The sequence below is a fragment of the Cetorhinus maximus genome, chromosome 7 (genome assembly GCF_964194155.1).
Source record: "Cetorhinus maximus chromosome 7, sCetMax3.hap1.1, whole genome shotgun sequence".
Taxonomy (NCBI): Eukaryota; Metazoa; Chordata; class Chondrichthyes; order Lamniformes; family Cetorhinidae; genus Cetorhinus; species Cetorhinus maximus.
In genome coordinates this window covers 89498922-89513859 of record NC_135885.1, presented here as the reverse complement: position 1 = coordinate 89513859, position 14938 = coordinate 89498922, and the positions used below count along the sequence as shown (strand labels likewise).

At 43.8% G+C, this 14938-nt stretch overlaps 1 protein-coding gene across 1 annotated transcript in view; it reads left to right on the top strand.

Annotated features, from left to right (window-relative positions):
- The first annotated feature begins 1056 nt into the window (after positions 1-1056).
- Positions 1057-14938, top strand: part of LOC144682929 (collagenase 3-like) — a 36173-nt gene continuing 22291 nt past the window's right edge. The window contains exons 1-3 of the mRNA XM_078545834.1: positions 1057-1205; positions 1342-1580; positions 1669-1817. Of these exons, the coding sequence (XP_078401960.1) occupies positions 1089-1205; positions 1342-1580; positions 1669-1817 (505 nt within the window). The 5' untranslated portion in view covers positions 1057-1088. The remainder of the gene's footprint in view (positions 1206-1341; positions 1581-1668; positions 1818-14938) is intronic.

Sequence of the window (14938 nt, the reverse complement as noted above, 5' to 3'; positions counted from 1 at the left end):
CCTGCTGTGGATTGTGAGTTGCTCCTCAGTCCCATGCCTAAACTTGGAGCATCCACTTCCTATCAGAGCTCTGCCTTCATTATGATGAGATCTAAGACCCAATGTTTGGGGTTTAAAACCTCAGGCCTTATTATTTGTGCATACAGAAATATAGCTGCAAGGGGCTGGGGATGGGAGGGTGTGTCCAAATGTTGTCACTCCTGAGACCCTGCTGTTTGGGTATCATTTAAATAATGAATTAACATAATGCTTACTTCACAGTTAGTTAATGCTGAATAAAGCCTACAATTCATTTGCCAAATATTCACCAGCAACTATTTTTCCTTGCAAGAAAATGTTGATTCCCTTCTGGGGTACAGTGCCTTACCCAAGCATTATCATCCAAATGCAAATATTCACAGTGCACTTTGGTAAGCTATCCTTCCCTGAGGGACATTACAGCTAAACCTGATTCTGTCTTCATTCAACAAATACACATTTCTAATCTGGAGCAGAAAGAGTCCCGACTGTCTTTTCCCTCCTTAACCTTTGGCCTTTTGAGGCCTTTGTGGTTGCTGCATCATCACTAGTTAACCAAAGAAAGGGTGGGGATCAAATCTGGAACCTATCTAGGCTGTAATGTTCAGCTACTCAATGATGAATCAAGAAAGATTCTTTTGTGTACCTTTTGGTCATTTAAAAAAAAATCCTGGCTTCTTCTGTTGCCAACTTGTTTTTACTGATTGAAAAGGACTGCTTGTCCTACAGATAAGAAAGTTTTATCAGTACTGCATCATCAGTGCATCAGCAACATAGTCAACTTGGCTTTATTAAAACCATCTAATTGCACATGAACAATGTTTATAATTATCATATGTGTAGGATATTTCCCAATTAAGGGGACTTACCTGCATTCAAGAGCATGTCAGCCTGGGCCAATGCTTTTTTAATGAATTATACACCCAATTATTCTTACATCATTCCCCTCCCAATTAAATTGTAAACTTTCTTTAACAAGAAATGAATCATCAAGGTTTTAAATAATTGACTGCAGGAAGATTTCCAGCCTCAGTAAGAAATGGTTTAGTTCATTAGGAACAGCACTGAAGATGAAGAGTCTTTGTTTTTCACTTTCTTTTCTTTTTGTGAACATTGTTTCCTCTTTGCCTGTCTTTCCTCAAAGTGAAACTAATGAAATATCTCAAAGTGACTTGAACTATGCACAGGTTTGCAACATTTAGCAAACATTTTTAAATGTGTTGAGAGGCTGATAAGTTTTATATCATGATAATTTTGCTTTTTAAAAGACATAAGAGGGATCGATGAAATAGATTTGATCTGATTTTTTATTCTTTCAAACAGAAATATATTAAACAGTTCTATACCTTGGGAGATGGCTCTGAAGGTCTCTTAGAAAGTAAGGACTCCCTATCTGGAAAGATTAAAGAAGTGCAACAATTCTATGGACTGCAAGAAACAGGGAAACTGAACCAGGGAACTATGGAAATAATGAAAATGCCTCGATGTGGATCTCCTGATCTTGCTCAATATAGACTCTATCCAGGAAGACCTCGATGGAGAAAACCATTTGTCACATACAGGTAAAGAATTCAAGCAATGTACTTCTTTCTATTTTAGATTAACAAACAAAAAACTACAATGATAAAACTATGTTTTTCCTTCGTAAAGAATAGTGAACTATGTACCTCAACTAAGCTACTTTGAAATAGAAGATGCCATATGGAGGGCTGTGAATGTTTGGCAAAAAGCAATTCCAATGAATTTTGTCAGAGTCCAACATATTGAAGCTGATATCATGATTTCATTTGAACAACGTGGTATGTTACTGTTTTTAAACTTGTTGCTCGTTAGCAAGGGAGTAACTTATCTGTTCATTTTTTATTCATTTTCTTTAAATTCACTTCACAGTAACATAGACTGTTTAGTAAAACATATTTATTTTATGGACTGAGTCTATCTGAAATTTAGTTATCATTTAATAGTAAGTATTATTATTGATAGTGTATGTCCTTGTTCAGTGTTTGTCACAATTGAGTTAAATTTGAGTACATTGTGTCTTTTGAGGAAACTAGCAACATTTTCAAAAACAACAATGTCATCTGAGAGGGTAATTATGGATTCATTGTTAGTTGCAAAGGCTCGCCCTATGTGATTGGAGTATTTACCTCAAGCCCAGTGCAATAATTTCAAGGATCATTGTGATGATCTTGTTGGAGAAAATGGTAACCTTTGAATAAAAGACTAGGGAAATCACCAGTAATTTACTAACAATGGAATTTCTTATAGAGGCATTGTCAGACCTGTTTAATGCATTCACAGCATTTTTTTTAACAATTGTAGTGACAATATTCACTCTGACAATGCTAAAAGCCTAGAGTGTTTTTGGTTGTTTGTGATATAATGGACAAAAATAATTTATAACTTTGTTAAACTATTTTGCTTCCCCAAATACTAATTTTTAAGGACCTTAATAGCACCCTCAGTAGTAATGATGACACTTTTTAAGGAGATGAGAGCACACTTTGGCTTCCTGCTGTTAATAGATAGATTTCATAATGGCCCTGGTCCTCTTAGCAGTTGAAAGTGATCATTTGAAATCACACACAAAGCCGTATCATACCATATCATAAATCAACTTTGAAATTGCGATTGTTGTGCAGTAGCATCATTTTTGGTATTTTCTAATTAATGACAATAATAAAAACTTTGGGGCAGAGGTATCACCAGGTCATGCTTTCTTCACCCATAATGTGAAAGTGTGAAAGGTCACTGAATTTCAAAAGGGTGTTACATCCAGTGCAGATTGAGTTTCTGTGATATCTTCCATTGGTTTAAAAAACATTGTGCTGGAATCCAGCTCTGCCCATGACTCTGGCCACACCCCTAGTTTGAATTAATGAGTCGGGCGAGTTTTCGACAATTGTGCCCGTTTGCAGCTCTTTGAAAAGTTTCTTCAAACTGGTTCATTTTAGGCACAAAGGTATTGTATCAACCTTTTTTTTTGAAGAAAAATAAATGCTAAAATGCATTCAATTTACTGAGGGACTAACTAATGTATACCAATTAAATTAGTAAATGGTGCTGCATATTTCTTAAAGTCATTTTTAATCTTTTAAATCAGGATATTTAAGCTGGTGGATCTGACAGAAGAATTTTGCAGGATCCGGGTGGCGGGGTGGACATGGGTGAAGGGGCCGGGAAAATAGCAGGGACCCATGTCTGGATGGCCTCCCGATGAATCTCTGCCAGTGGGGCTGTTGCCCCAGGGTGGGCCAGAATGCAAATTTGCTCCAGTTGGAAGGCTGTGGGAAGCCAATCTGCACTTTCAGCCCTCAACATTTACAGACCATTTAGAGCGACTGGCAGCATTCAGCCACTTAATGGAGGTGGCCTCCTTATGCCAGTCGAGAGGGACTTTGGAGCTGGAAGGTCCATCCCATAAAGAAGGATCTGCCAACTCCATATGCTGCTGCCGGATCAGCCGGGCCTGCCCCCTTGGTCCCTTTGTAACATTTAATTATTCTTATGCCTCAGAGGGGCACCTCTGTCTCAGCATCTCAGTGGGGCTGCCGAGGATCTAGAGCTGCCCACCCTATGACTAGGCCCACAGCTTCGGGAGCCTGCCTGCTGTCCTTAATTGGACGGTGAGCTCGGAGGAGGCCAATTAGGAGCCACCTCCGGGAAATAACAACCTGGTTTGGCTTCCGGCAAGTGCAGGCTTGGGACCCTAATTTAGACCTGACATTGGGATCCCAAAGCCTCTGGGAAAATCCTGCCTTCATGCTTATTTTTTGTGATAAACCTAATTTCAACTGCATTAATAAAAAATGCACCAGGTTATGAATTTTAATTATATAATGGAATAATGAAAGTAATTTGAAACTATGAAAATAATTATAGGATGGAATATTTTTTAATGAAAGGGAGAAAAGCAATTATGTTCTAAAATGCTGTCTGATTGTGTGATCCAAGGAAGATTTTATATTTGTGATTATAGAAAGGAGCTTGAGCAGAAATCTGCACCATAACTTTACTACGGAAGATGGCCCCAGTTTGTTGATTGCGCCCAATGTGGAGTCTTTCGTCGTTACTATTGTAACAGCTACTGGTTCACTAGAAACTATGCAGAAATTTGAACTGGGATTGGGAAAATTATGGATATTAGTCAAGACTTTCTATTACAATCTACCCGAGATTTGTAATCAGACAGGAGTCTGTGGGAAATGGGGTGGAGATCTGTGACATTCGGTCTTCACCCACTTGAGTGCCCATCCCATTTTCAGCTCCCATTTCTGGTGGCTGGGGAAGTTCTGATCTTAAAAGGGCTAAAACAAAATGTAAATATGTTGGTCTGAGGCATCCTGCACATCATTTCTCACTATCCTGTCATGCAGGATAACTCCAACTTAGTTCCTGTCAATCAGCCTGGCAGCAACACAATGTGGATGTATAGTTTCAAAGGTCTGATTTGCTAAGTTTTTTAGCAATTCACTGAATATTCAACTTTGGAATAAAGATTTCATGACAGAGTTTACTTACAAGCCATGGAAACTGGGCTAAGTGTAAAAAAGAAGCTGAATTTCCAGCAATCTGCAGCTGCCACCTATCTAACTGCGTCCTTTACTCCAGAATCCTCCTTCCCCAAGATTTTAAGAGATTCTACCTCGTGGGAGTGAGAAAGTCAAGGTTTAGATGGCAAAACCCTCTTTCTCAACTACTATGAGCTGTCTGTTCCTTGAAAAGAAACACAAAGTGAGAATTATCTTTGTTTAATACAAGATGCAGTAAAACATCCAGACTCGCAGAATGGTTATAGTACAGAAGAAGGCCATCCGGCCCATCATGTCTGTCCTGGCCCTCTAAAGGAGCAATTCACCTAGTGCCGCTCCCCTGCTTTTTCCCCATAACCTGCAAGTGCTCTTTTTCAGATAATGATCCAAATCCCGTTTGAAAGCCTCAGTTGTCCCTTCCTCTACCACACTGTCAGTCAGTGCATTCCAGATCCTAACCACTTGCTGGGTGAAAATGATTTTCCTTGTGTTACCATTGCTTCTTTGTCAATTAGCATAAACCTGTGTCCTCTGGTTCTCAATCCTGCTACAAGTTTCTCCCCATCTACTCCATCTGGACCCCTCATGGTTTTGAATACCTCTACCAGATTTCCTCTCAACCTTTCCCTCTCCAAGGAGAACAGTCCTAACTTTTTCAATGTTTCTTATGTAACTGAAGTACCTCAATCCTGGAACCATTCCCATGAATCTTTTCTGCACCCTCTTTAATGCTTCACATCTTTCCTAGAGTGTGGTGCTCGGAACTGGATGCAATATTCCAGTTGAGGCCGAACCAGCATTTTTAGCAGGTTTAATATAACTTCCTTGCTTTAGTTAGTTTAAATCCACCCCAATAGCACTTGCAAATCATCTTGGCTCTGTCTAGGTCTGGACTGTACAAGTCCCATCTTCCTGAAAAGGGACCCTAATGTCAAAAGAATGTAAAGCCCTCCCTCCTGCACCATCTCTTTAGCCACACATTCACCTGCTCTATGCTTCTATTTTTATATTCACATGTGAGGTACCGGGAGCAATCTGGACAAGAATTTTCCCGTTGGTGAGCGGGGGCGGGGCTCGCTCACCGACGCATAAAATGACGCGGAATGACGTTGGGCGGAACTCTGGACGTCACCCCGCATCATTTGCATTTTCAGGTTGGTGGGGGCGCAGCTGAGTCAGCTGTGCGCCCGCCGACCTGCCAACGGCCTATTGAGACCATTTAAAAAGCAATTAAAGCAATTAGTGGACCTGCCCATCCAACCTTAAGGTTGGCGGGCAGGCCGGGAGCGCTGGTGGCCACCTGAAAAAGCATGAAACCTCATCCACGGGTGGGATGAGGTTTCATGACTGAATTAAAAAATTAAGATTAACTATTACTTAAAGTTAAGTCCATGTCCCAACTCATGTGAAATTGTCACATGAGGTGACATGGATGGTAAATGAAATTTTCGAAATAATAACTTCTTCACTTTGGGAACCAATCTCCTTGAGGCAGCACTTAATCCACATTTGCCATTCCCCCCCCAATTGCACAGGGAGCGCATAGCGCTTCCGTGCGGACGTCACGCTGGGCGGACCTTAATTGGCCCGCCCACGAAAAGTGGAGGTGTGCCCCCGATTGGGGGCGTTGATTGGAGAGCCACCCACCCACGCCCACTCCCGCACATCCCCCCTGATGGGGGGAAAAGTTTGCCCCTGGAGTTTGCTTTTGAGGCCCTGCTTTCTAACTTCCTACCTAGCTCTCTAAATTCTGAATGCAGGACCAGATCTCGCTTTCCTCCTATGGTGTTGATACTGAAGCGGTCCACGACTGTTGGCTGTTCACCTCTGAACAGAATGAAATCCTTGAAACTGGCACCAAGGAGGGAACGTAACACCCTGGATTCACGTCTGCGGCTGCAGAAACGCCTGTCCGTTCACCTAACAATCAAACCTCCAGTCTTCCTTTTACCCTCCTTTACAGCTGAGCCAGCCGTAGTTCCAAGGAGTTGGCTCTGGCTGCAATCACCAGACAAACCATCACTTTCATCAGTATTCAGAACTGAGTGCTGGTTGCAGAGTGGGATGCACTAAGGGGACACCTGCACTACCTGCCTATTTCTTCTTAACTGTCCGGTTGTCACCCATTCTCTCTGTCCCTACCTTCTCTTAAGCTAAGGGGCGACCACATCTATAACTGTGCTATCCACAAAGTTCTCAATGTCACGGATGTGCTGCAGCGACATCAGTTGCTGCTCAAGATCGTAAGCCCGGGGCAGAATTTTTCCCTCCGAATGAGCTTAAATAGACTTGCCTCACAGTGATCCTGACCTGCTTCACACTGATTCCCGACCTGATTCACAGTGATCCTGATCTGATTCCCGACCTGATTCATAGTGATCCCGACCTGATTTGCAGTGATCCCAACCTGATTCACACTGATTACCAACCTATTTCACAGTGATACCGACCTGCTTCCCAGTGATCTCGACCTTCTTCATTATGATCCTGACCTGCTTCACAGTGATCCTGAACTGATTTACAATGATTCCGACCTGCTTCACTATGATCCTGACCGGCTTCACTATGATCCTGACCTACTTCACTGTCCTCCCAGTCTGCTTCACAGTGTTCCCCACCTGCTGTACACTGCTCCCAGTCTGTTTCACAATGACCCTCATTTGCTTCATAGTGAGCCTGTCCTGCTGCACACTCCTCCCAGTCTGCTTCACAGTAATTCTGAGTTGCTCCCAACACCTCCCGGTCTGCTTCACAATGATCTTGGACTGTTTTACATCCATTCTGTCCGTCCTAGCTTTGAAGTATGCAGACAGAAATTACATTTCATGTGGGCTTCCACTGGGTTAATTTATGTCAGTGTGTAAGTGAAGAAGAGTCATTTTGGTCTCGAATCGTTAACTCTGTTTCTCTTTCCACAGATGCTGCCAGACCTGCTGAGTTTTTCCAACATTTTCTGTTTTTATTAGGTTTCCAGCACCTGCAATACTTTGCTTTTATTGTGTAAGCGTTCCAGACAGGAGGGGGTTTAATTTAAACAGCCCTGATTTCCCCTCTCACCACCCATCCGTAAACAGAAAGGTGTATTGATTTCCCCCTTTATAAGTGGTGGTGTATTTACCAATCCCTCAGTTTTGGTGTGATCCAATTTCTATCACAGCAAACTCAAGTTAGGTAAACTTAGAGTGTAAGTTTATTTGGGCACGCTCAAAACGCAGGAGAGGATGTGTCAGTACATAGTCTCTGGTGCATTCATACAATAAGAGAGGGCTAGAGAAAGAAAGATTTACAGGACAAAGACCACAGATCAAAGAATTATTGTTTCACGTGAGTCAAGAGTCCAGAATTGAATCCAATGGTGTATTCTTTCACAGAGATTGGCAGGTTAAAGGCTGATGCTGGATAATCCATGTACTGAGTAGAAATGACTTCCATGATGGGATAGGCACGTAGAGATGAATTAGTATTCTAGGTGCTGGTACAGAAGTTCCAGTAGAAACAGTGCAGATGAGGGCCATTCATTCTCCTGGACCGAGCCCTTGTTCTGAGCTGCTGCTTGCTAAGTGGAAGATGGTAGACTAATTGGCAGTACAGTAATACAGTGTTACAGGTTCCTCCAGCTTGGGAGTCATGTCACATGGCTCATACCTGTCGTCTTTGGCTTTGACAAAAGATGTATATTCCTTTGTCTGGATTCTTGACATTAGCCAACCAAGTGGGTTTTTATGACAATCGACAATGGTTACATGGTCATCATTAGACTTTAATTCCAGATAATTATTGAAATCCAATTCCACCCTCTGCCATGGTGGGATTCGTACCCAGGTCCCCAGAACATTGCATTGTCCAGAGCATTGAAAGGAAAGGTGCTGGGTCCTTTGTCCTAGCACATTGGTAGTCTTCATTGGCCAGGCCAGGCTCAGGAAATGTAGATGACTTTTGCATAATTCCCTGTGAAATTGACCTCTGCAGCCACAGGAGGCCATTAGCATCTCTTCAAGGTAACGAGGTGTCAGCTTTTCAGAAAGCTGTTTATTCAGAAACCTTTTACCAGAAAGTTCCTTTTGTTCAGGCAGACATAGCTTCAGCCTTTTTATAGCCTTTGCCCCATTTTAGAAATTTTAGGAAGTAGCCATGTTGAAAAATGTATATTTCATAAGAATATAATGTGAAGTCTTAGCTTTGTGACATCACTCACTGCCTCGGAGGAATAAAATGAATTCTATTTCCATTTTTGTTTTTATGTGCTCTTATGAAGGAAGAATAGGAAGTGAAGAAGTATACATACCTTCTCTCATTTGTACTGGCACATCAGGCACACAGCTGGCAGGGACAATGGCAGCTTCGTGTTGCATTTTCTTTTGAGGTTTTTGCCCTTGAGAGGGCATCCGCAAGGACATTGTCCTTTCCAGCGATGTGGGTGATCGTGGGTTGAAAGGCTGTAAGTCTCCAGTGACACAGCCGCACACTGGTGGCTTTGAATTTTCACCAAAATTTCAGAGGATTGTGATTGGTGTAGATTAGGGTCTCCTGGAGCCCATGGCGAATGTAAGTTTCAAAGTGCTGGAGTGCTTGGAGGAGACATAAGGTTTCTTTCTCCACTGTGGAGCATCTTTTCTGGTGTGGTTGAGTTATTTTGAAAAACAGCCAATGGGACTCTTGATGTCAAACTCATCTTCCTGGAGCAAGATGACCTGCACCCTAGATCACTGGCGTCTATAACTACTCCGAAAGGTTTACTGGAGTTGGGGGCTGCTAGTATTGACTCGTTTATCAGGTCAGCTTTCAGTTTTTCAAAAGTCCCTTAGGAAGCCTTTGTCCACACCACCTCTGAGTGCTTTTTTAGGGCATCAGTTAAGGGGGCGACTAGAGTGCTTAAGTTTGGAACAAACTCCCTATAGACCCCACACATTCTTAGGAAACACTTGGTTTTCCTCTGGTTTTTGGGAGCGGGGAAATCTATTAGGGACCGCCCTTTAACCTCACAAGGTAGCACGCTCCCTTGTCCCAACACATTTCCCAGGTAAGTTACCTTGGCCTGGGCGAACACTCTTTTCTAAGTTCACCACCAAGTTGGGTCTCTTCAGACCCTGGAACACTGCCTCCAAGTGGATCACGTGATCTCTCCAGGTATCACTGTAGATGATCAGATCATCCAGGTACACTGCACAATTGTTGAGGCCACAAATGTTGGTCAGTCTCTGAAAGGTAGCAGGGGCATTTTTAAGGCTGAACAGCCTGACTTTACATTGGCACAGGCCATCTGGGGTAACAAATGCAGAGATTTCTCTCACCCTGGGTGTCATGGGGACTTGCCTGTACCCCATTAAAAGGTCAATCTTGCTCAGGTAGGCTGGGTGACCCACCCTGTCTATGCAATCCTCAAGGCATGGGATTGGGTTGGAGTCGGCCTTGATTACTGAACTGAATTTCCAGTAATCGATGCAAAGCCGCTTTAACCCATCTGGCTTCGGGACGAGCGCAATGGGAGAGCTCAAACTACTCTGGCTGGGCTCAATTATGCCATTGTCCACCATGTACTGGATTTCCTGTCAGACCTGAGCCAGCTTGTTGGGGGTCAGCCAGCAAGGTGTTGTTTGATTGGTGGGGTGTTTCCCATGTCCATGTCATGGAATGCTAGGGTAATACACCCATGCTGGTCCCTAAAGAGCTCTCTAAAGTGTTCTAGCAGGACTGCCACCTTCTCTCTCTGTTCCTGAGTCAAGTGGACGAATTGGGCATTAGGCCCTTCAAGACCCTGGCAGTCAGGGGATCAACTGGGGGACCCCCCAGTCACTCCTCCTCAGTGGATACCTCTTAGCTGTTCTCGCGTTCTTCCACCTACTGGCAAGTACCCACAGGCTCCCAGCTGCAATACCTTTTTAACAGGTTAAGGTGGTATAGCCGATGCTTTTTCCTCCTATCTGGGGTGTGGATCAGGTACTTTACTTGGGTAATTTTTTTTTTGGCATATCTGTCTGCGTGCCTTTTCATTGTCTGTTGGGAAGCTTTCAGATGCTCTCTACCCATTGCACAGGCATTGAACAGTCTTTCTCGGAAGTTGGAGATACCCTCCAACATGGAGGTGTCCTCCCTGGGTTCCAGGAATTTCTCCTTTAGCCAGTTTTAGGTGGCTCCGCATCTCATGCCCGTAAACTAATTCAAAGGGACTGAAGCCAGTGGATTCATTTGGGGAGTCCTGGGTGGTGAACAACAGGAAGCCCAAACTCTTATCACAGTCGTGGGAATATTCAGTGCTGTAGGCATTAATCATGGTTTTCAGGGTTTGGTGATATTGCTCTAGTGCCCCCTAGGACTGAGGGTGATATGCTGAGGACCTCTGCTGGGTTAAAGCTAAGCTGTGCATAACTCCCTGGAACACTTGGGGCGGAAGGTTAGTGTCCTGATCCGATTGGATCTCTCTTGGCAGGCTGTACCAGGTGAAGAACTGGATCAGCCCTTTGATCGTGGCCTTGACTGTGATCTTCCAGAGGGGAATGGTTTCAGGGAACCTGGTGGCTAGATCTATTATGGCTAGGAGGTATTGGTAACCGGTCTTGGTTCTGGGTAGGGGACCCACACAATCTATCAGTATTTGATCAAAGGGTTCACTGAATGCTGGGATGGGCTTGAGGAGGGCTGGTTTAATAGCGGCCTGGGGGGTTTCCTGCAAACTGGCAGGCATGGCATGTTTTGCAGTATTCCGCCACAATGGACCACAGGGTTGGCCAGTGAAAATGCTTAATGATGTGGGCTAAAGTTTTACTGGTGCCAACGTGTCCAGCCATTGTGATGGCATGGGAAATTTTTAGAATTTCCTGACAGTATTCTGGGGGCAAGCAATCTGGTGGAACACTGCCTACTCTCCATCTGCAGGCCTCCCTCGGGGTCTCCACTCCTGTATTACTATCCCACTCTGGCACCTGGTGGCTTCTGCTTCTGAGCAGGCAGTCTGTGCTATGTGCCTGACCTCCGATCCGCCTGCTGGGCTTTAGTCAGGGAGGTTCAGCTGAGCACATCCTCCCCTTCAGTCAGACTTCTAAAGAATGTTTCTGCTGGCCTGACTTCTGACATCGTGTAGGGACTCTGGCTCTTCGCTGATTGAGCTTTCCTAGCCTTGGATCCGCTCACTACACAACCTGGGAAAATCCCTTAGATGTCCTCCTGTAGCCATTCAGTTTCTTTCTCTTCATTTAGCTGGTCTAACATTATAGAGGAGGTGACCGCCTTGCTGCCCTTACCAGCCAAATCGTTCCCGAGTAGGAAGTCAATTCCAGTCACTGGCAGTTCGGGGATGATTCCCACGATCACTGGGCCCAAGACCAGGCCACACTGTAGATGGATCTAATGGAAGGGGACAAATAGGTATCCTCTTCCCACTACACTAATCAGTGTCTTGGCTTTCAGGGAGGATTTGAGAGGCAGGCTCTTTGAGGCCTGCATCATTGGATGCAAAACCAGACCTCCTTGGTCTTACTTCACTAGTGGTAATTTGATAGCTCATCTTAGCACTATGGGCTTCCTGACCTGCCTTAGGCTTCCAAAATTTGCCAGCCAGCTTGCTGCTATGCTCACAAGCCACTTATTTAGAACGCTTACCTTAGCCTGTTGCAGGTATTAAATCCTACAAAACTTTGTTGGTCCTGCCCACCCCAAAAGGAAAATTATGAATTCCTAACATTCCTGATGCCTGGAGTTTGTGTCAAATCCGTTAATTATATTGATTCCAAAAGCAACAGTGAAGACAGCCCACCTGACTTTGAATTTTTGTGTACCTTTGCTAAGGGTTTTACCCAAATGGAAAACCTTGCCTAAATTGTCCCTTAACAATTGAATGTTGCCCTATTTCTAAAGGAGCAGACCAACTAAAACACTTAAGGGTGTGAATTTCCAAGAGGGCTTTCCTGTTCATCCATTGTAATTTTGACAGAGGATTTGCAGAAATCTCAGACAAACGGCTCAAACAATCTTTAAGTCCTTTCTCCAGCATTGACGTGGATCTTCTGCCGAAGTCATATTGGACTAGCAGGAGACACTACATGGGTATAATTCCCCCCATGTGCAGAAATTGGGCCAGATTGAACTGCTTGATGGGAACAGAAGACAACAGGAGAAAAATGAAGAGCAGAGAGAAATAGAGGACAGTAAAGAAAGAAATACAAATTATTCAACTGGAAATGTTGAGAGAACATTTGTATCACATCAACCTTGAAAATCAACAGCTCATTCCAGCATGCGTCTGAGTTCACTTAACTTCCTCAAAACTAACTCCAGGAACCAAAAATGCATTGGCCCCAGCCTTACACTGAATTTCTTGGGACGTTCTCCATGGCTTGAATCCAACATGGCCATTGTCAATATGGCAAGGCAACATCAGGAACAGGAACTCCCTGCAGGGCTTCCTCAGCTCTTGGCCTTCTGCCCAGGTTTGTGATTGCCTGGCAAGAGGTGGAAGTGATTCATAGACTAGACTTCCGAAGGTGGTCAGGCACACTAAGGGCTCACAATCACAGCCACCTACAACGTGGATTCACAATGTAGAAGACCCATTATGTGTCCCTAGGGCATGGACAAACATTAATGACAGATAAATGAGAAATCTGCTACCAACCCAAAAAAATCTGCTGGAGCTAGGCAGAGATTCCCAGTGGATGTATTTGTATCCAGCCAAATGCTACACACAACCCTGTTCCAAATCTCGTAGTGGAGTTATATACATTCTTGGGTGTTTCATTGCCAGATGTCTGCATCCTTCTCATCAGAAACTCATAAAATAATTCTGCCCCAATGATGGGAGAAAGGTTCAGGAAGAGACCAATAATACAGGTCCAATGTTTCTTCTTTGGAATGGAGCTGGGGGCACATGTGGTGCGGATAATTGATTCCTTCTAAGATCATTTAATTTTTCATGTTGAACAATTGGGCTCTTTCAAAAGTTGTCTATGGTACTTATGCCCACACTGAGCTACTGGGATGTCCATTGAGGCCTACCAAGGACATACTGGACTGAATTCCAGCAGGATCCTGGGAACTTCTTCATCATGTCCTGTAGATATCAGGCGGTAAACAGAAGATACACCCATTCCTCACCCCACAGGAGTTTCTGCTATGGGTACAAATGGAGCAGAATCACGGCCAAACTGAGATCTGCCCCATTTCCACATTGGTCTTCATCGGAATTTTGGTAATGTTAGACTTATTCATAGAGACATTTTTAATTTAAAACCCTAACTGTGTTCGTAATACAGCAATGCAAAAAGAAGCTGCATTTATCCCATCACAGTTGAAGATCAACTTTTTCATCGTTTCTTCACATTCCATGTTTGAATCTGTCCAATCAGGTTTTCACCCCTGCCACAGTCAAACTGGCCCTCATCAAATTCACAAGTGACATTCTATTGATTGTGACAGTCAAAAGTGACCCTATTTGAACACTAAATGAACCCCTGTTTGTTCTTGTCCACCAGTCTGGAGCCTTTGACATGGTTGACCATACCATCCCTCTCCAACATCTCTCCATGCGTGTCCAGCTTGGTGAGACTGCTCTCACCTGGTTCCATTCTTATCTATCTAAATGTAGCCAGAGAATAGCCAAGAAGGGGTTTTCTTCTTGCTCCCGTACAGTTATTGCTGGTCTTCCCCAAGGATCTATCCTTCCATTTCCATGTATACACTGCCCCTTAGCACATCAAAAACACAGTGACATCTAGACTGCAAGTATACTGCAATGCCCAGTTCCACCCCACCATGACATCTCTTGACTTTCCATTGTCTCTAAATTGTCAGACATCCAGTGCTGGATAAGCAGACATTTCCTTCAACTAAATATTGGGAAGACAGAAACCATTGTTTTTGGTCCCCAACACAAAATTTGTTCCTTAACCATTGACTCCAATCCTCTCCCTGGCAACTGTCTGAGGCTGAAACAGACTATTCACAATCTTGGTGTCATATTTGGCCCTTTGACCCATAGATCTACGCCATCTCCAAGACCATCTATTTCCACTTCCTTAACTTTGTCTAGCTTCACCTCTAACTCAGCTCCTTTGCTGCTTAAACCCTCATCGATGCCTTTATTACCTCTAGACTTGACTATTCCAAAGCACTGCCTGCCAGACCCCCACATTCTCATCTACATAAACTTGAAGCCATCCAAGTCTAACTCGCACTCATTCATCCATCACCCCTGTGTTCGCTAACCTACATGGACTGCTGATTAAACAATGCCTTGATTTTAAAATTCTCTTCTTTGCTTGCAAAGCCCTCCATGGCCTTTCCCCTCCCTATCACTGTAATCTCCTCCAGCTGCATAACCCTCTGAGTTCCCTGACTTCTTCTAATTCTGGCCCCTTGAGCAACCCCAATTTTAATTGCTCCATCATTGGTGGCCA